At 45.4% G+C, this 19,813-nt stretch overlaps 2 protein-coding genes across 3 annotated transcripts in view; one reads left to right on the top strand and one right to left on the bottom strand.

Moving 5' to 3' along the window:
* Window positions 1-9,022, top strand: part of uxs1 (UDP-glucuronate decarboxylase 1) — a 137,857-nt gene extending 128,835 nt beyond the window's left edge. For both annotated transcript variants that reach the window (XM_084179859.1, XM_084179860.1), the window contains 4 exons: window positions 6,372-6,432; window positions 6,923-6,980; window positions 7,960-8,063; window positions 8,243-9,022. In XM_084179859.1, coding sequence (XP_084035985.1) covers window positions 6,372-6,432; window positions 6,923-6,980; window positions 7,960-8,063; window positions 8,243-8,377 — 358 coding nt within the window. In that variant the 3' untranslated portion in view covers window positions 8,378-9,022. The remainder of the gene's footprint in view (window positions 1-6,371; window positions 6,433-6,922; window positions 6,981-7,959; window positions 8,064-8,242) is intronic.
* A 1,527-nt stretch (window positions 9,023-10,549) lies between these two features.
* On the bottom strand, window positions 10,550-19,045 carry ecrg4a (ECRG4 augurin precursor a; the record flags this gene model as incomplete). Its single annotated transcript, XM_084179873.1, has 4 exons — window positions 10,550-10,696; window positions 13,646-13,815; window positions 13,912-13,962; window positions 18,967-19,045. The coding sequence occupies 4 exons, from the start codon at window positions 19,043-19,045 to the stop codon at window positions 10,550-10,552; spliced, it is 447 nt and encodes a 148-aa protein (XP_084035999.1).
* Between the last annotated feature and the right edge of the window lie 768 nt (window positions 19,046-19,813).

The following is a 19,813-nucleotide window of genomic DNA, read 5'->3' as shown; positions in this document are numbered from 1 at the left end:
CAGGGAAAGAGACAGGGCTATCCAGGCCCCAGGGAAAGAGACAGGGCTATCCAGGCCGAAGGGAAAGAGACAGGGCTATCCTGGCCGAAGGGAAAGAGACAGGGCTATCCTGGCCGAAGGGAAAGAGACAGGGCTATCCAGGCCCCAGGGAAAGAGACAGGGCTATCCAGGCCCCAGGGAAAGAGGCAGGGCTATCCAGGCCCCAGGGAAAGAGGCAGGGCTATCCAGGCCCCAGGGAAAGAGACAGGACTACCCAGGCCCCAGGGAAAGAGACAGGGCTATCCAGGCCGAAGGGAAAGAGACAGGGCTATCCAGGCCGAAGGGAAAGAGACAGGGCTATCCTGGCCGAAGGGAAAGAGACAGGGCTATCCAGGCCCCAGGGAAAGAGACAGGGCTATCCAGGCCCCAGGGAAAGAGGCAGGGCTATCCAGGCCCCAGGGAAAGAGGCAGGGCTATCCAGGCCCCAGGGAAAGAGACAGGACTACCCAGGCCCCAGGGAAAGAGACAGGGCTATCCAGGCCGAAGGGAAAGAGACAGGGCTATCCAGGCCGAAGGGAAAGAGACAGGGCTATCCTGGCCGAAGGGAAAGAGACAGGGCTATCCAGGCCCCAGGGAAAGAGACAGGGCTATCCAGGCCCCAGGGAAAGAGACAGGGCTATCCAGGCCCCAGGGAAAGAGGCAGGGCTATCCAGGCCCCAGGGAAAGAGACAGGACTACCCAGGCCCCAGGGAAAGAGACAGGGCTATCCAGGCCGAAGGGAAAGAGACAGGGCTATCCAGGCCGAAGGGAAAGAGACAGGGCTATCCAGGCCGAAGGGAAAGAGACAGGGCTATCCTGGCCGAAGGGAAAGAGACAGGGCTACCCAGGCCCCAGGGAAAGAGACAGGGCTATCCAGGCCGAAGGGAAAGAGACAGGGCTATCCAGGCCCCAGGGAAAGAGACAGGGCTATCCAGGCCCCAGGGAAAGAGACAGGGCTACCCAGGCCCCAGGGAAAGAGACAGGGCTACCCAGGCCCCAGGGAAAGAGACAGGGCTACCCAGGCCCCAGGGAAAGAGACCGGGCTATCCAGGCCGAAGGGAAAGAGACAGGGCTATCCAGGCCGAAGGGAAAGAGACAGGGCTACCCTGGCCGAAGGGAAAGAGACAGGGCTACCCAGGCCCCAGGGAAAGAGACAGGACTACCCAGGCCCCAGGGAAAGAGACAGGGCTATCCAGGCCGCAGGGAAAGAGACAGGGCTATCCAGGCCCCAGGGAAAGAGGCAGGGCTATCCAGGCCCCAGGGAAAGAGACAGGGCTACCCAGGCCCTAGGGAAAGAGACAGGGCTACCCAGGCCGAAGGGAAAGAGACAGGGCTATCCTGGACGAAGGGAAAGAGACGGGGCTATCCAGGCCCCAGGGAAAGAGACAGGGCTATCCAGGCCCCAGGGAAAGAGGTAGGGCTATCCAGGCCCCAGGGAAAGACACATGGCTATCCAGGCCACAGGGAAAGAGACAGGGCTATCCAGGCCAAAGGGAAAGAGACAGGGCTATCCAGGCCCAAGGGAAAGAGACAGGGCTATCCTGGCCAAAGGGAAAGAGTTAAAGGGCTGGCTGGCTGGCTAGGTAGCTAGCAAATGTAGTTACACACAATAATACCAAAGTCGAAATCAGCATCTGAAGTAGCTAGCTAGCTGTAAAACCAAGTTCAGCTTGCAGTTCCTCTCTGCCCAGAGCCAGTGCAGAGTACGTTGCTATGGCAACAACAACCCTTTCCCACAGACACACTTGGCGCATTGCAAAATGGTACTTAAAGAAAAAACTGATTTGAATAATTTGGTACACTGTTTAGATTGAACACATCAAAGCTAACTATATACTTTGTCACGATAATATAAACAGATTGGATGTGTTCTAGACTAGTATGCCCATAGTCTATTGGATGATTTGGCGATCTGGAGTGCAGGTAATTGTTTTAAAAGCGTTATGAAATGTGATAACCATTTAACTATGACGCGTTCCTACACGATTTTTTGATTTCACAGACGGACCACTTAGAAGTTAAATCATGGGGAAACATTTTATTTTACCCACTGATAGAACATGGGCTTTCAAAAAATTTACAGAAGTTTCAATTATTTTTATATCTGGGGGTGGATTATCCCTTTAAGGGTAATGAGCTCAGGATCAAAATGGAACCAGACCGATGACTCATGAATCAATAGAGTGTGTATGTGTCTTTACTCCTCCTGACATACTGTACCACTGCACTGTCCTGGACAACACACAAACACACACACACACACACACACACACTCTCTTTCTCAGTGTATTTCCTGTATTTGTGCCTTTCTGCTATTCTCTCATCTCTACTGTGGACAAAGCACAGAGATGGAGTGTGAGAGTTTTCTATAGCATCTTCCTTTCTCCTTCACCAGTACAGAAAGAGGGAGGTGAGAGGGGTGAGGTGAGAGAATGGAGAGAGAGAGAATGAGAGAGAGGGAGGGAGTGAGATTGTTCAGACCATACAATGTACAGTGTCTTCGGAAAGTGTTCAGACCCCTTGACTTTTTCCACATTTTGTTAGGTTACAGCCTTTTTTTTTTATCCCCCTCATCAATCTACACACAATACCCCATAATGACAAAGCAAAAACAGGTTTTTAGAAATTTTTGCTAATTATTAAAAATAAATAACAGAAATATTACATTTACATAAGTAATCAGACCCTTTACTCAGTACTTTGTTGAAGCACCTTTGGCAGCAATTACAGCATTGAGTCTTCTTGGGTATGACACTACAAGCATGGCACACCTGTATTTGGGCGTTTCTCCCATTCTTCTCTGCAGATCCTCTCAAGCTCTGTCAGGTTGGATGAGGAGCATTGCTGCACAGCTATTTTAAGGTCTCTCCAGAGATGTTCGATTGGGTTCAAGTCCGGGCTCTGGCTGGGCCACTCAAGGACATTCAGAGACTTGTCCCGAAGCCACTCCTGCGTTGTCTTGGTTGTTTTCTTGGCTGTTTGCTTAGGGTCGTTGTCCTGTTGGAAGGTGAACCTTCGCCCCAGTCTGAGGTCCTGAGCGCTCTGGAGCAGGTTTTCATCAAGGATCTCTCTGTACTTTGCTCCATTCCTCTTTGCCTCGATCCTGACTAGTCTCCCAATTCCTGCTGCTGAAAAACATCCCCACAGCATGATGCTGCCACCACCATGATTCACCATAGGTATGGTGCCAGGTTTCCTCCAGATGTGACGCTTGGCATTCAGGCCAAATAATTTAATCTTGTTTCTCATGGTCTGAGAGTCTTTAGGTGCCTTTTGGCAAACTCCAAGTTGGCCTTTTACTGAGGAATGGCTTCCGTCTGGCCACTCTACCATAAAGGCCTGATTGGTGGAGTGCTGCAGAGATGGTTGTCCTTCTGGAAGGTTCTCCCATCTCCACAGAGTAACTAGAGCTCTGTCAGAGTGACCGTCGGGTTCTTGGTCACCTTCCTGACCAAGGCCCTTCTCCCCCGATTGCTCAGTTTGGCCGGGCAGCCAGCTCTAGGAAGAGTCTTGGTGGTTCCAAACTTCTTCCATTTAAGAATGATGGAGGCCACTGTGTTCTTGGGGACATTCAATGCTGCAGAAATATTTTGGTACCCTTCCCCAGATCTGGGCCTCGACACAATCCTGTCTCGGAGCTCTACGGACAATTCCTTCGACATCATGGCTTGGTTTTTGCTCTGACATGCACTGTCAACTGTGGGACCTTATATAGACAGGTGTGTGCCTTTCCAAATCATGTCCAATCAATTACATTTACCACAGGTGGACTCCAATGAAGTTGTAGAAACATCTCAAGGATGATTCTGTTTTTATTTGTAATAAATTTGCTAAAATGTCTAAAAAATATGTTTTCACTTTGTCATTATGGGGTATTGTGTGTAGATTGCGGAGGATTTTTTATTTATTTAATCAATTTTAGAATAAGGCTGTAACGTAACGAAATGTGGAATAAGTCAAGGGGTATGAATATTTCTGAAGGCAATGTACAGTGGGGAGAACAAGTATTTGATACACTGCCGATTTTGCAGGTTTTCCTACTTACAAAGCATGTAGAGGTCTGTAATTTTTATCATAGGTACACTTCAACTGTGAGAGACGGAATCTAAAACAAAAATCCAGAAAATCACATTGTATGATTTTTAAGTAATTAATTTGCATTTTATTGCATGACATAAGTATTTGATACATCAGAAAAGCAGAACTTAATATTTGGTACAGAAACCTTTGTTTGCAATTACAGAGATCATACGTTTCCTGTAGGTCTTGACCAGGTTTGCACACACTGCAGCAGGGATTTTGGCCCACTCCTCCATACAGACCTACTCCAGATCCTTCAGGTTTCGGGGCTGTCGCTGGGCAATACGGACTTTCAGCTCCCTCCAAAGATTTTCTATTGGGTTCAGGTCTGGAGACTGGCTAGGCCACTCCAGGACCTTGAGACGCTTCTTATGGAGCCACTCCTCAGTTGCCCTGGCTGTGTGAATAGGGTCGTTGTCATGCTGGAAGACCCAGCCACAACCCATCTTCAATGCTCTTACTGAGGGAAGGAGGTTGTTGGCCAAGATCTCGCGATACATGGCCTCATCCATCCTCCCCTCAATACGGTGCAGTCGTCTTGTCCCCTTTGCAGAAAAGCATCCCCAAAGAATGATGTTTCCACCTCCATGTTTCACGGTTGGGATGGTGTTCTTGGGGTTGTACTCATCCTTCATCTTCCTCCAAACACGGCGAGTGGAGTTTAGACCAAAAAGCTCTATTTTTGTCTCATCAGACCACATGACCTTCTCCCATTCCTCCTCTGGATCATCCAGATGGTCATTGGCAAACTTCAGACGGACCTGGACATGCGCTGGCTTGAGCAGGGGGACCTTGCGTGCGCTGCAGGATTTTAATCCATGACGGCGTAGTGTGTTGCTAATGGTTTTCTTTGAGACTGTGGTCCCAGCTCTCTTCAGGTCATTGACCAGGTCCTGCCGTGTAGTTCTGGGCTGATCCCTCACCTTCCTCATGATCATTGATGCCCCACGAGGTGAGATCTTGCATGGAGCCCCAGACCGAGGGTGATTGACCGTCATCTTGAACTTCTTCCATTTTCTAATAATTGCGCCAACAGTTGTTGCCTTCTCACCAAGATGCTTGCCTATTGTCCTGTAGCCCATCCCAGCCTTGTGCAGGTCTACAATTCTATCCCTGATGTCCTTACATAGCTCTCTGGTCTTGGCCATTGTGGAGAGGTTGGAGTCTGTTTGATTGAGTGTGTGGACAGGTGTCTTTTATACAGGTAACGAGTTCAAACAGGTGCAGTTAATACAGGTAATGAGTGGAGAACAGGAGGGCTTCTTAAAGAAAAACTAACAGGTCTGTGAGAGCTGGAATTCTTACTGGTTGGTAGGTGATCAAATACTTATGTCATGCAATAAAATGCAAATTAATTACTTAAAAATCATACAATGTGATTTTCTGGATTTTTGTTTTAGATTCCGTCTCTCACAGTTGAAGTGTACCTATGATAAAAATTACAGACCTCTACATGCTTTGTAAGTAGGAAAACCTGCAAAATCGGCAGTGTATCAAATACTTGTTCTCCCCACTGTATATCATTAGAAAGCCCAGTGCAGTCACAATTGTTTTATATCATGTATGTACAACAGATGATGAAACTAACGCTGTAATAGTGTAGAACATGTTTGTTCCTGATAGTTGCTGGTTGAAATACGATCCACACAGGACCTTCTAATCAGCAGGTTTGCATGGGCGGGAGTTTCAGCTTTCCATGGTGATATCACCGTGCGGTAACAAAATTGGTCATCGACCAATAACAAAGAGAGTGCCAAACCTCTGCCAATAACAGCTAGTTTCCAGTTTTCCCAGTTTTCAGATCACTCCCAGACAGTCCAACATTCTTGCTTGAGACTTTTTGTAAATCTATTACGGTAAGGTACTAAATTGTTACCCACAAATGATTTGATATAAAATAAAATAAATGCTGGGCCTTTAATGTAGTGTTTTCATATGAATGGTTGAATGTACAGAATGTACTGTGTGCTATCTACATACCTGCTAATGGCTGAGTGTTTTATCTGGGAAAATAATGGAAAGGGTAGCTTTTACTGGCCTTGTCAGATCCTTTTTGGTCGAAGCGATGCCAGTAAAATTCAGGAGCGTTGAAACAGTGTATGGGTATTCACCTTAGCGCCATGGCAGTTGGTGTAACATTGTACTGAGTGTGTTCTCTCTGTGATCTCTGCTGCCCCTCTGTTTTCACACCACAGCCTGAGGGTATTAATCTCTTTGTCACACTTCTCTCTCTCTCTCTCCCCCTCCCTCCCTCCCTCCCTCCCCCTCTCTAGTGATCTAGTGAATGGTCTGGTGTCGTTGATGAACAGTAACATCAGCAGCCCAGTCAACCTGGTAAGTCCAAAATACCGGTATCCTCTATGTCTGTGTCATTACATGTGTTTTAAATCGTCAAAAAGAACTGATACATCTCTGATGATTGGGTAAAAAATAATACCATAATATATTGACAACATTATATGGTAACATAAGACCTCTCCACACACACAGTAGCTAGACCAGGGTATAATAGTTGTGGTTTTTCAGTCATACTGTGAGATGTAGCTGTACACCCAGTTCTCTATAGTACCTGTCTGGTTACAGAATGGATGGAGATTTGAGAGTAGTAGGAGAGGTCGTGTATAGAGGCTGGCTGACGTATATTACTGACACTCACTCTCTCACACACACACACACCGTGACTGTGCTCTGATCCACCACATTGTCCTGCTTTGACACAAAGGTTGTTGTGCAGCACAGTGCTAAATTGCTTCTGAAAGGGTGTGTGTGTGTGTGTGTCTTCCTTCCTTGATCTGCTGTGCTGGTTCATGTAATCTGCCTGTAGGGGAACCCGGAAGAACACACCATATTGGAGTTTGCGGAGCTCATCAGGAGTCTGGTCGGTGAGTGTCCGATCAACAGACAAGCCCTCTGCAGCAGCACCTCTCCCTTTCCTTCCACTCCTTCCACTCCTTCCACTCCTTCCACTCCTTCCACTCCTCCCACTCCTTCCACTCCTTCCATTCCTTCCACTCCTTCCACTCCTCCCACTCCTTCCACTCCTTCCACTCCTTCCATTCCTTCCACTCCTTCCACTCTTTCCACTCCTCCCATTCCTTCCACTCCTCCCACTCCTCCCACTCCTTCCACTCCTCCCACTCCTTCCACTCCTCCCACTCCTCCCACTCCTTCCACTCCTCCCATTCCTTCCACTCCTCCCACTCCTTCCACTCCTTCCACTCCTCCCATTCCTCCCATTCCTCCCACTCCTCCCACTCCTTCCATTCCTTCCACTCCTTCCATTCCTTCCACTCCTCCCATTCCTCCCATTCCTCCCACTCCTTCCATTCCTTCCACTCCTTCCATTCCTTCCATTCCTTCCACTCCTCCCACTCCTTCCACTCCTCCCACTCCTTCCACTCCTCCCACTCCTTCCACTCCTCCCACTCCTCCCACTCCTTCCACTCCTCCCATTCCTTCCACTCCTCCCACTCCTTCCACTCCTTCCACTCCTCCCATTCCTCCCACTCCTCCCACTCCTTCCATTTCCTTCCACTCCTCCCACTCCTTCCACTCCTTCCATTCCTTCCACTCCTTCCACTCCTCCCACTCCTCCCACTCCTTCCACTCCTTCCACTCCTCCCACTCCTCCCACTCCTTCCATTTCCTTCCACTCCTCCCACTCCTTCCATTCCTTCCACTCCTCCCACTCCTCCCACTCCTTCCACTCCTCCCACTCCTTCCACTCCTCCCACTCCTCCCACTCCTCCCACTCCTTCCACTCCTCCCACCATGTTCCTTTGCTTTCTTCAACTATAACAGATTGCACCTAACTGAACCCTTTTCTACCTCCCTTTTGTGTCTATCTCCACACACACTTAGTGAGCCGCAGTCAGATCCAGTTCCTTCCAGAGGCGCAGGATGACCCTCAGAGACGACGCCCCGACATTCGCAAAGCCAAGATGATGCTGGGCTGGGAACCTGTGGTCAGTATACACACACACACGTGCTAGACACAAACGTGCGTACATACACGACTGCATATATATGTATACACACACACACTCATGCGGCTAGACAGACACACACTCTCAATGCATTTAATCATAATTCTACTACACATACAATGATCTTCTATAAGACGTGTGTGTTGTTGTGTTACCAGGTGCCATTAGAGGAGGGTCTGAATAAGACCATCCAGTACTTCAGCCGGGAGCTGGAGCACCAGGCCAACAACCAGTACATCCCCAAACCCAAGGCAGCCCGCCATAAGAAAGGACGACCCAGACAACACAACTGAGGTCAAGGGTCACGCCATCCCCTAAGGCTGCTGGGACACTGGAGGACCCAGGACCCTCAGAGAACTCTCTTGAGTTCGGCACGAAGAAGAAATAGAATTGTTCCTGTGTCTGCTGTGGTTTTTACACTCCCGTGGGGCATTGCTTTTCAGACAGACAGACAGACGTGCCTGAAAGAATTAATAGAATCACAAACAGAGAAAAAAAAAACAGACAACGATTGGAAACCAGTCTTGCACTCTGGGTTTTTTTTGTCAATACACGCTGTTATTTAAGAGCAGGCTTGAGAGAAGTGTTTTGTTGCGTTGTTCACACTGTGCAGTTGTGTCATTTGTTGTGTTCGGTTGACGTGATCTATTTTATTACCTGCATCCTGTCTCTTAAGTAAAAGACTGCTTTGTATTCCAACCATTGCAGCATTGGAGGTTACACTTGCTCTGGTGCTGTGCAGTGAGCTGTAAGCCTGGACACAAACACACGCCACTCAGGAGTGCGTTTCTGTGTCACTGTGTGTTTGTCTCGTGGTTCTGAGTAACTTTTGTGATATCCTTTGTGAAAGCTCTACTGTCAAATCGGAAATCCGGAAATCTTATATAATCCATTTTAGGTGAAGATGCTATTTTAATAAAATATTTCCAATAAATGTCTCCCATGTGTACGTGTGTGACTTCTAAAACCTTGTTGTCACTGTTGCTATTCTGGTTCCAATCTGGAGGTGGGGAGGTTAGTCAATAATGTGAGGCAGAGCTGAGCGATGAGTCCGTCTTTATTTACACTCACTGATCCTCTAGAGATCCTAGACCAACAAACAATACACACCCAATACAAACAGAACACAACAGCAGCTGGTGTAAAGTGATCGGAAGAGAAAAGACAGATCTGGAGCAGGAGCCGGGGGCATTAAGTTAGATTGGTGTTAGGCTGGGGAGAAGTGTGAGAGAGGTTCATTTAGGGTAGAGGAGGAAAGGGACGTGCTTGGTTTAGTTTAAGTTTAGTTTCATTTATTTGCACCAAACAATACAGTTAAAATCTGTGTGAAGGTGTGATTGGAAGCCCAAGGGTTTATATGAAAACAATTTACAATACATAAGTGTAAAAATAACAGTTTATTAAAACAGATAGCAAAACCTACTAATTATAAATATATAAATGAATTGATCAGTAATCACGCAAAAAAAGAACTTTGTTTTGTTTAAATGTGTGTGTGCATGTGAGTGTATGAGAGTTCGGCTATATGGAGGAGATTACTGAGTAGTTTGGTTCATCAGGCTGACCCCCATTCTTCATGGAGGAGATTACTGAGTAGTTTGGTTCATCAGGCTGACCCCCAGTCTTCATGGAGGAGATTACTGAGTAGTTTGGTTCATCAGGCTGACCCCCAGTCTTCATGGAAGAGATGACTGAGTAGTTTGGTTCATCAGGCTGACCCCCAGTCTTCATGGAGGAGATTACTGAGTAGTTTGGTTCATCAGGCTGACCCCCAGTCTTCGCTTGAAGTTATTGAGGGATGAGGATGTTTTAGCAATGTGAAGATAAGAATTCCAGAGCATGGTACCTCTGTATCTGATAGAAAATTGACTATGTGAGGTGCGGCAGTGGGGAGGGTGAAGGTTATCGCAATGTCTTGTGTTATATAGATGGATTTCAGAATTAACCTGGAAGAATCCATTGAAGGGTTTAGGTAAACTGTCTGGGAGGTATGAATATTTGTAGATGAAAGTGCATAATTGGTGTACATTAATGTCGTAAATAGAAAAGATATTGAGTTTCTTAAACAAAGGTGCAGATGGAGCCAGGTAATTAGAGGAGGTGGCTAGTCTTGCAAATTTATTTTGTATGATGAGTCATTTGTGTAGGTAGGAGGCATATGTACTGGCCCAGACAATATTACAGTAAATTAGATATGGGTCAATTAAGCTATAGTATAGAGTTAGGAAGCAAGCCTGATGAACCAAAACACTAATCTTTCTGGTGAAAAGCATGAGCTGATGCACTCCCAACATTTTTTGTTGAGGTGCTGATTAACGGAGAGTAGACTGTATACAAAGAAAGAAATGAAGTTGCACACTATGTAATGGAGAAATAGAGAGGGGACAGGGGTTAGAAGTAGTGGAGGAAGAGAGAAGTTAGTCTTACATTTTGAGAGAGGGAGTGAGACAGAGCGTGTGGAGTTACTAGTAGTCATAGTTAACGTTGGCTCCATGACGGTGTGCCCCTCTGTCTCTGGGTCCAATGGGAGAGTTCTCCTCATAATGGTGCTGACAACTCTGATCGCTGGACCGCGAGTGGTCCATCCAGTAGGACAAGTCCGTCTCCAGTCTCTGGAGAGGGAAAAAACATGACCAAAACCTCTCAACTTCAGCCTAACTCAAAAGATCTGAAACATTGGAAAGGTGCAAGAAATATGGTACAATTTCCACTCAGCTCATTAGAGAACAGGGTTAAGCAATCAACTAGTTTCTCATACCCTTCAGATCCTTTCAGATCTACTGGAGTGCTTAGGGGGTAAGGGAGTAGGAGCTAGGAGCTAGGGGGTAAGGGGCTATGGGGTTGATTTGCTTGTCAGCAGATGTTGTGGAGATGACTTGGAACAGGACGGCTGTTGGAGTATAGACCAACATGGTTTAAAATGCCGAGGCTGTCGGATCCAACAGCAAGAGAGGCAAGTTCAGGCAACAGGAAATTACACCTACCCAGGAAGTCATTAAAGCAATCCTACCAATTGACCTACAGGAGCTGTCAACTGTCTACAGAACTGAGGAGCAAACACAACTTTCTCTCTCCCTCCCTCCCTCCCTCCCTCCCTCCCTCCCTCCCTCCCTCCCTCCCTCCCTCCCTCCCTCCCTCGTGTTTCTAAAAAGATCTCCATCGGAATCATTGATCTGGAAGAAACATAGCAAGAGAGGGAAAAAAGCTTGTAAGTGTGTGTGTGTATTCAAGGTGTGTCAGGCCCAGTGATGACCATAGTGGTGGAGGATAATTATCTCCTTTGAATAGAGTCTCTAGGTCCTGCTGTGACAGAAACGTCCATCTGCTTTTGTCTAGTCTGATAACGACTACAAACTAGCCTGGGCATTATCCCTCCTCCATCTATAGATGTGTTTCACTGTATATTATAATGTACATTCATGCTTTATTTATTTATTTACTCTACGTAAATTAGACACCTGTGACATTCTTTCTTTATATGTTTTTTATAGCTAAGTAGTGTATGTCCTTGCCCCTATGACCTCAGAGACTACCTGCACCTCAGAGACTACCTGCACCTCAGAGACTACCTGCATCTCAGAGACTACCTGCACCTCAGAGACTACCTGCACCTTAGAGACTACCTGCACCTCAGAGACTACCTGCATCTCAGAGACTACCTGCACCTCAGAGACTACCTGCACCTCAGAGACTACCTGCACCTCAGAGACTACCTGCACCTCAGAGACTACCTGCACCTCAGAGACTACCTGCACCGTAAAAATGATTTGCACTGACTAACCACACAGCCAACCCTTACACACACACAGTGGGTAGTAGAATCAATAGAATAGAAAATAATAGAATAGCAGTTGTGAGTGTAAGTACAGTCCATTGTTACTATACTACTTCTACTACTAGTTATTACTGATTCATGTACTGCATTGTTGAAGGAGCTAGCACATAAGCATTTCACTGGACCTTTTATACCAGCTGTAAACTGTGTGTATGTGACGAATACATTTCATTTGACTTAGTACACTGGCATTTTGCCATAATATGGGTTTTTCTCACATAGGTGCTTTAGATATTAGTACTTTGTAGAATGGCTGTTTTCCCCCATATGGCTGTGGATGGCTACCAGTGTGTTGTGCAGTGGACTGTTTCTCGTAGGCCTATACTGCTATGGATCGTAGTACTGTTTACCCTATCCCATATCTGGGGCCAAGAGTTTTTACAACCTTGTGACCTAATCATATAACATATGTAATTTATTTATTTATTTTTATTTAACCTTTATTTAACCAGGTAAGCCAGTTGAGAACAAGTTCTCATTTACAACTGCGACCTGGCCAAGATAAAGCAAAGCAGTGCGATAAAAACAACAACAACACAGAGTTACATATGGAATAAACAAAACGTACAGTCAAAAACACAATAGAAAATCTATATACAGTGTGTGCAAATGTAGTAAGTTATGGAGGTAGGGCAATAAATAGGCCATAGTGCAAAATAATTACAATTTAGTATTAACACTGGAGTGATAGATGTGCAGAAGATTATGTGCAAATAGAGATACTGGGGTGCAAATGAGCAAAATAAATAACAATATGGGGATGAGGTAGTTGGGTGGGCTAATTACAGATGGGCTGTGTATAGGTGCAGTGATCGGTAAGCTGCTCTGACAACTGATGCTTGAGCGTGACTGAGGTGCACCCATGACCTGCTCGGAAACCAGATTGCATAGCGGAGAAGGTACGGTGGGAGTCGAAATGGTCGGTGATCTGTTTGTTAACTTGGCTTTCAAATACTTTCGAAAGGCAGGGCAGGATAGATATAGGTCTGTAACAGTTTGGATCTAGAGTGTCACCCCCTTTGAAGAGGGGGATGACCACGGCAGCTTTCCAATCTCTGGGGATCTCAGACGTTACGAAAGAGAGGTTGAACAGGCTAGTAATAGGGGTTGCGACAATTTCGGCGGCTAATTTTAGAAAGAAAGGGTCCAGATTGTCTAGCCCAGCTGATTTGTAGGGGTCCAGACTTTGCAGCTCTTTCAGAACATCAGCTGTCTGAATTTGGGTGAAGGAGAAGAGGGGGGGGGGCATGGGCAAGTTGCAGCGGAGGGTGCAGAGCTGGTGGCCGGGGTAGGGGTAGCCAGGTGGAAAGCATAGCCAGCCGTAGCAAAATGCTTGTTGAAAATCTCGATTATCGTAGATTTATCGGTGATGACAGTGTTTCCTAGCCTCAGTGCAGTGGGCAGCTGGGAGGAGGTGCTCTTATTCTCCATGGACTTTACAGTGTCCCAAAACTTTTTGGAGTTAGTGCTACAGGATGCAAATTTCTGTTTGAAAAAGCAAGCCATTGCTTTCCTAACTGATTGTGTATATTGGTTCCTGACTTCCCTGAAAAGTTGCATAATGGCCCATAGTAGGGTCAGGTCACAGCGTCAGATTAAACTCAAGGCCCTACCTCATTCTGTGACCCCTCTCCTCGCTGTTTCAGGGGGAGTTGGAATATGCATTAAAAAAACACTTGTACATGTGTGAAATTATTTATTATTCAAGCCTCCTGGCCTCGCTTACTGTCTCGTCAAAGCCCATGTACATGAACTGCATGATCCACTGCTGCACGTCTGGCCTGCTGCGGTCCCAGATGTTCCTCTTGGGCCTCCATAGCTTGACCAGGAACTCTCTGGCCTTGGCGGGAGCAACAGCCACCCCGGACTTAGAGGGAGCGCTACCGTCACCCACCACTGGGGGGAGGCAGAGAGGAGACGTGTAACAGGAGTAGAATGTAAAGTACTAGCAGTGTGTAATGTGTGTATGTAAAAGCTATCTGTCAATATTACCATCTCTTTTCTTCAGGATCTTGTGAAGGCTGCTCTCACTGGAAACATCTGCTAAAGAGAGTCAATAGGACACTTAGTAGTGTTAATGGGGTTTAATGTATAGCCTAGAATCCTTTAGCAAGGGAGAGGAGACTGTACTGTAAGTCCATTGTGATTATTAAGTTAGAGCGTGGTGTGATAAAGCCCAGCTCATTCAGTAGAGGCTTAAATAATAATAATAATAATATGCCATTTAGCAGACGCTTTTATCCAAAGCGACTTACAGTCATGCGTGCATACATTTTTACGTATGGGTGGTCCCGGGGATCGAACCCACTACCTTGGCGTTACAAGCGCCGTGCTCTACCAGCTGAGCTACAGAGGACCACACATGCATGTGTGTGTGTAACACACACAGACAGACAGACAGACAGACAGACACACACGTACGCGCGCCAAACAGCCAGAAGTGGTGCACATGGATGAGGTTATAGGAAATGGTTTGCAGGAGTATAAGTTGCAAGTGAGCAATTTCCCCACTGAAATGTTCTTATCAGCCTAGCAGTCTGTCTCCTAGCAGTCTGTCTCCTAGCAGTCTGTCTCCTAGCAGTCTGTCTCCTAGCAGTCTGTCTCCTAGCAGTCTGTCTCCTAGCAGTCTGTCTAGAGAGGAAGAGGGCTGTTTACTATTTGCTGCCTCACATTCACATTAATGATGAGTGAGACTTTCCACTGAGATTTGCCTGGTCTGCTATCTTATCCTCCCTCCCTCTTTCCCTCCCTCGCTCTCCCTCTTTCCCCTCTTCTTCCCTGTCTAGGCAACTCTTCTCGCTCATTAAAATGGTGGTAACGAGACAGCTAGAAAAGCCTTTTGAGGTGAAAGGGATTCATGGAATTTCCATGGCCAGTTAGTTTTCAGTGACACATTCAGTCCATTGTCGCTTGTCTCCTATTTTAGAATCTACAGTGCCTTCAGAAAGTATTCACACACCATTACTTTTTCCACATTTTTTTGTGTTACAGCCTGAATTTAAAATTGATTCAATTGAGACTTTGTGCCACTGATCTACACACAATACTAAAGTGGAATTTTGTTTTTAGACATTTTTACAAATTAATACAAAATGTGAAGCTGAACTGTCTTGAGTCAATAAGTATTCAACCCCTTTGTTATGGCAAGCCTAAATAAGTTCAGGAGTAAACATGTGCTTAACAAGTCACATAAGTTGCATGGACTCACTCTGTGTGCAATAATAGTGGTTAACATGATTTTTAAATGACTACCCCATCTCTGTACCCCACACATATAATTATCTGTAAGGTCCCTAAGTTGAGCTGTGAATAAAGACCAGGAAGGTTTTCTAATGCCTCGCAAAGAAGGCAGGTGTTCCTTAAAGAGGTGGGGTTTCAAGTGTCTCCGGAAGGTGGTCAGTGACTCCACCATTGGGGTACCAGAGTAGCGAACAGTTTTGACTGGGCTGAGCGGGAACTGTGCTTCCGCAGAGGTAGGGGGACCAGCAGGCCAGAGGTGGAAGAACGCAATGCCCTCGTTTGGGTGTAGGGACTGATCAGAGCCTGAAGGTAAGGAGGTGCCGTTCCCCTCACAGCTCCGTAGGCAAGCACCATGGTCTTGTAGCAGATGCGAGCTTCAACTGGAAGCCAGTGGAGTGTGCGGAGGAGTGGGGTGACGTGAGAGAACTTGGGAAGGTTGAACACCAGACGGGTGAATACAAAGCATTATGTTTGGGGCAAATCCAACACAACACATCACTGAGTACCACTCTTCATATTTTCAAGCATGGTGGTGGCTGCATCATACTACGGGTATGCTTGTCATCGGCAAGGACTAGGGAGTGTTTTAGGATAAAAATAAACAGAATAGGGCGAAGCACAGGGAAAATCCTAGCGGAAAACCTGGGTCAGTCTGCTTTCCAACAGACACTGGGAGACAAATTCACCTTTCAGCAGGACAATAACCTAAAATTCAAAGCCAAATATACACTGGAGTTGTTACCAAGATGACAGTGAATGTTCCTGAGTGGCCTAGTAAAAGTTTTTACTTAAATCGGCTTGAAAATCTATGGCAAGACTTGAAAATGGCTGTCTAGCGATGATCAACAACCAACTTGACAGAGCTTGAAGAGTTTAGAATAATGGGCAAAGCTCTTAGAGACTTAGCCAAAAAGACTCACAGCTGTAATTGCTGCCAAAGCTGATTCTAACATTACATTTTAGTCATTTAGCAGACGCTCTTATCCAGAGCGACTTACAGTTAGTGAGTGCATACATTTTCATACTGGCCCCCCGTGGGAAACGAACCCACATCCCTGGCGTTGCAAGCGCCATGCTCTACCAACTGAGCTACAGGGGACTAAAATGTATTGACTCAGGGGGTTGAATACTTATCTAATCAAGATATATTAGTGTTTTATTTGTCATTAATCTTCCACTTTGACATTACAGATTATTTTGTGTAGATCGTTTATTTTAAAAAAGACAATTAAATCAATTTTAATCCCAATTTGTAACACAACAAAATGTGGAAAAAGTCAAGGGGTGTGAATACTTTCTGAAGGCACTGTACATTTCACTCCCAACTCTGTTTTGTCTGCAGTCTTCCCTCCTCTTCCTCTTTCCACTGTTAGGTTCTAAACAAACAGAGTAAAAACTCAAATGGATGACTAGGAAAAGCTCAAAACAAGTTTATTCCCTACTGGGTCAAACAGCTGCAAAGACATGTTTACACAATCACCTATATTTATACCCTCCTACTAGGAGGAGTCAACTCCTTGCACATCTAGACAGCCAATCCATCTCTGTTGCTAAATCAGGACATTAATTGGTTCCTCTCATTGGTGTAGTCATGGCCCCGCCTCCTATGTGTGTATGTCATAGGACTGTTCCTTGTCACTTCATCTGACCTGACCTCGGGACGAATTCCTCACTCCTCCCTTCTCCACGGCTGTCCTACCTTATCAGTGACTGAAACCAGACTGTTGCCCTTTGCCCCCTCCTTGGATCCATGATATTTAACAATACCATGTTTTAACATGTAAAGTAGTTTTAGTATAGTAACATGAATAAGTATACAGTTGAAGTCGGAAGTTTACATACACTTAGGTTGGAGTCGTTAAAACTCGTTTTTCAACCACTTCACAAATGTCTTGTTAACAACCTATAGTTTTGGCAAGTCGGTTAGGACATCTACTTTGTGCATGACAAGTAATTTTTCCAACAATTGTTTACAGACAGATTATTTTACTTATAATTCACTGTATCACAATTCCAGTGGGTCAGAAGTTTGCATACACTAAGTTGACTGTGCCATTAAACAGCTTGGAAAATTCCAGAAAATGATGTCATGGCTTTAGAAGCTTCTGATAGGCTAATTGACATCATTTGAGTCAATTGGAGGTGTACCTGTGGATGTATTTCAAGGCCTACCTTCAAACTCAGTGCCTCTTTGCTTGACATCATGGGAAAATCAAAAGAAATCAGCCAAAAAAAATGGTAGACCTCCACAAGTCTGGTTCATCCTTGGGAGCAATTTCCAAACACCTGAAGGTACCACGTTCATCTGTACAAACAATAGTACGCAAGTATAAACACCATGGGACCACGCAGCCATAATATCGCTCAGGAAGGAGACGCGTTCGTCTCCTAGAGATGAACGTACTTTGGTGCAAAAAGTGCAAATCAATCCCAGAACAACAGCAAAGGACCTTGTGAAGATGCTGGAGGAAACAGGTACAAAAGTATCTATATCCACAGTAAAACGAGTCCTATATCGACATAACCTGAAAGGCTGCTCAGCAAGGAAGAAGACACTGTTCCAAAACCGCCATAAAAAAGCTAGACTACAGTTTGCAACAGCACATGGGGACAAAGATCGTACTTTTTGGAGAAATGTTCTCTGGTCTGATGAAACAAAAATAGAACTGTTTGGCCATAATGACCATCGTTATGTTTGGAGGAAAAAGTGGGTACCTTGCAAGCCGAAGAACACCATCCCAACCGTGAAGCACGGGGGTGGCAACATCATTCTGTGGGGGTGCTTTGCTGCAGGAGGGACTGGTGCACTTCACAAAATAGATGGCATCATGAGGAAGGAAAATTATGTGGATATATTGAAGCAACATCTCAAGACATCAGTCAGGAAGTTAAAGCTTGGTCGCAAATGGGTCTTCCAAATGGACAATGACCCCAAGCATACTTCCAAAGTTGTGGCAAAATGGCTTAAGGACAACAAAGTCAAGGTATTGGAGTGGCCATCACAAAGCTCTGACCTCAATCCTATAGAACATTTGTGGGCATAACTGAAAGAGCGTGTGCGAGCAAGGAGGCCTACAAACCTGACTCAGTTACACCAGCTCTGTCAGGAGGAATGGGCCAAAATTCACCCAACTTAATGTGGGAAGCTTGTGGAAGGCTACCCAAAACGTTTGACCCAAGTTGAACAATTTAAAGGCAATGCTACCAAATACTAATCGAGTGTATGTAAACTTCTGACCCACTGGGAATGTGATGAAAGAAATAAAAGCTTTAAAAAATCATTATCTCTACTATTATTCGGACATTTCACATTCTTAACATAAAGTGATGATCCTAACTGACCTACGACAGGGAATTTTAACCAGGATTAAATGTCAGGAATTGTGAAAAACTGAGTTTAAATGTATTTGGCTAAGGTGTATGTAATCTTACGAGTTCAACTGTATATTTCAAGCTAGAATCCAACACCACACAAGAGAAAGAAACGTCTTATGCATTCATTCATTATGTAAAAATAACTCAGCACTCACCTTAGATAATTCAAATAGCCAATAAAGCTTCATAAAACACACCATCAACCTTCAAACTTGAGGTTCTTAAATAACTACATGAATTAACACGTCAGTATATCAGATGTTGCTTCAGAAGCTGTGTTAATCTAAGTTTGGTTCCATATGGGTGAAATCAAATGATCTCGCGTAGTAAGAGGTATGTGGGGGGACAGAGTGATAGATGGGAGGAGATGGAGACAGAAAAATAGTTGAAAGAAAGACTTGGATATGAAGAGAGCTATAGAGAGAGGGAGACAGGACGAGAGAGCGAGGGCCAGCAGTGTGAGCAGAGCGGTGAGCCCCACCAGCCTCAGATAAAGCTGCTGGGAAGCCATGATGTTCCCTTTGCTCTTGCGTTCTGACCCGTCTAATTGCAACACACATATACAGGGGGAGGAGGGGGGGGGGCCACGAGCCAAACGTTCCGATCGGAGTGGCTTAATGTCGTTTATCCCAAAATCCAACCCACAGAAACGGGCCTGTCTGAAGTAGTTTTTTCTCCTGGGGTACTTTTCCATCCAGTAAGTACAGTAGCAGCAGTGAGAGAGGAATTTTAACCGTATACCTGCTGTCCTCCCTATACAGTTCATACTGTTTATACCTGCTGTCCTCCCTATACCGTTTATACTGTTTATAACTGCTGTCCTCCCTATACAGTTTATACTGTTTATAACTGCTGTCCTCCCTATACAGTTCATACTGTTTATACCTGCTGTCCTCCCTATACAGTTCATACTGTTTATACCTGCTGTCCTCCCTATACAGTTTATACTGTTTATAACTGCTGTCCTCCCTATACACTTTATACCGTTTATAACTGCTGTCCTCCCTATACAGTTTATACCGTTTATAACTGCTGTCCTCCCTATACAGTTTATACTGTTTATAACTGCTGTCCTCCCTATACAGTTTATACTGTTTATAACTGCTGTCCTCCCTATACAGTTTATACTGTTTATAACTGCTGTCCTCCCTATACCGTTTATACCGTTTATAACTGCTGTCCTCCCTATACAGTTTATACTGTTTATAACTGCTGTCCTCCCTATACACTTTATACTGTTTATAACTGCTGTCCTCCCTATACAGTTTATACCGTTTAT

The sequence above is a fragment of the Coregonus lavaretus genome (assembly GCF_964263955.1).
Source record: "Coregonus lavaretus genome assembly, chromosome: 16".
NCBI classification, from domain to species: Eukaryota; Metazoa; Chordata; class Actinopteri; order Salmoniformes; family Salmonidae; genus Coregonus; species Coregonus lavaretus.
The sequence above is the reverse complement of the archived record's forward strand: the minus strand, read 5'-3'. Positions and strand labels throughout refer to the sequence as shown.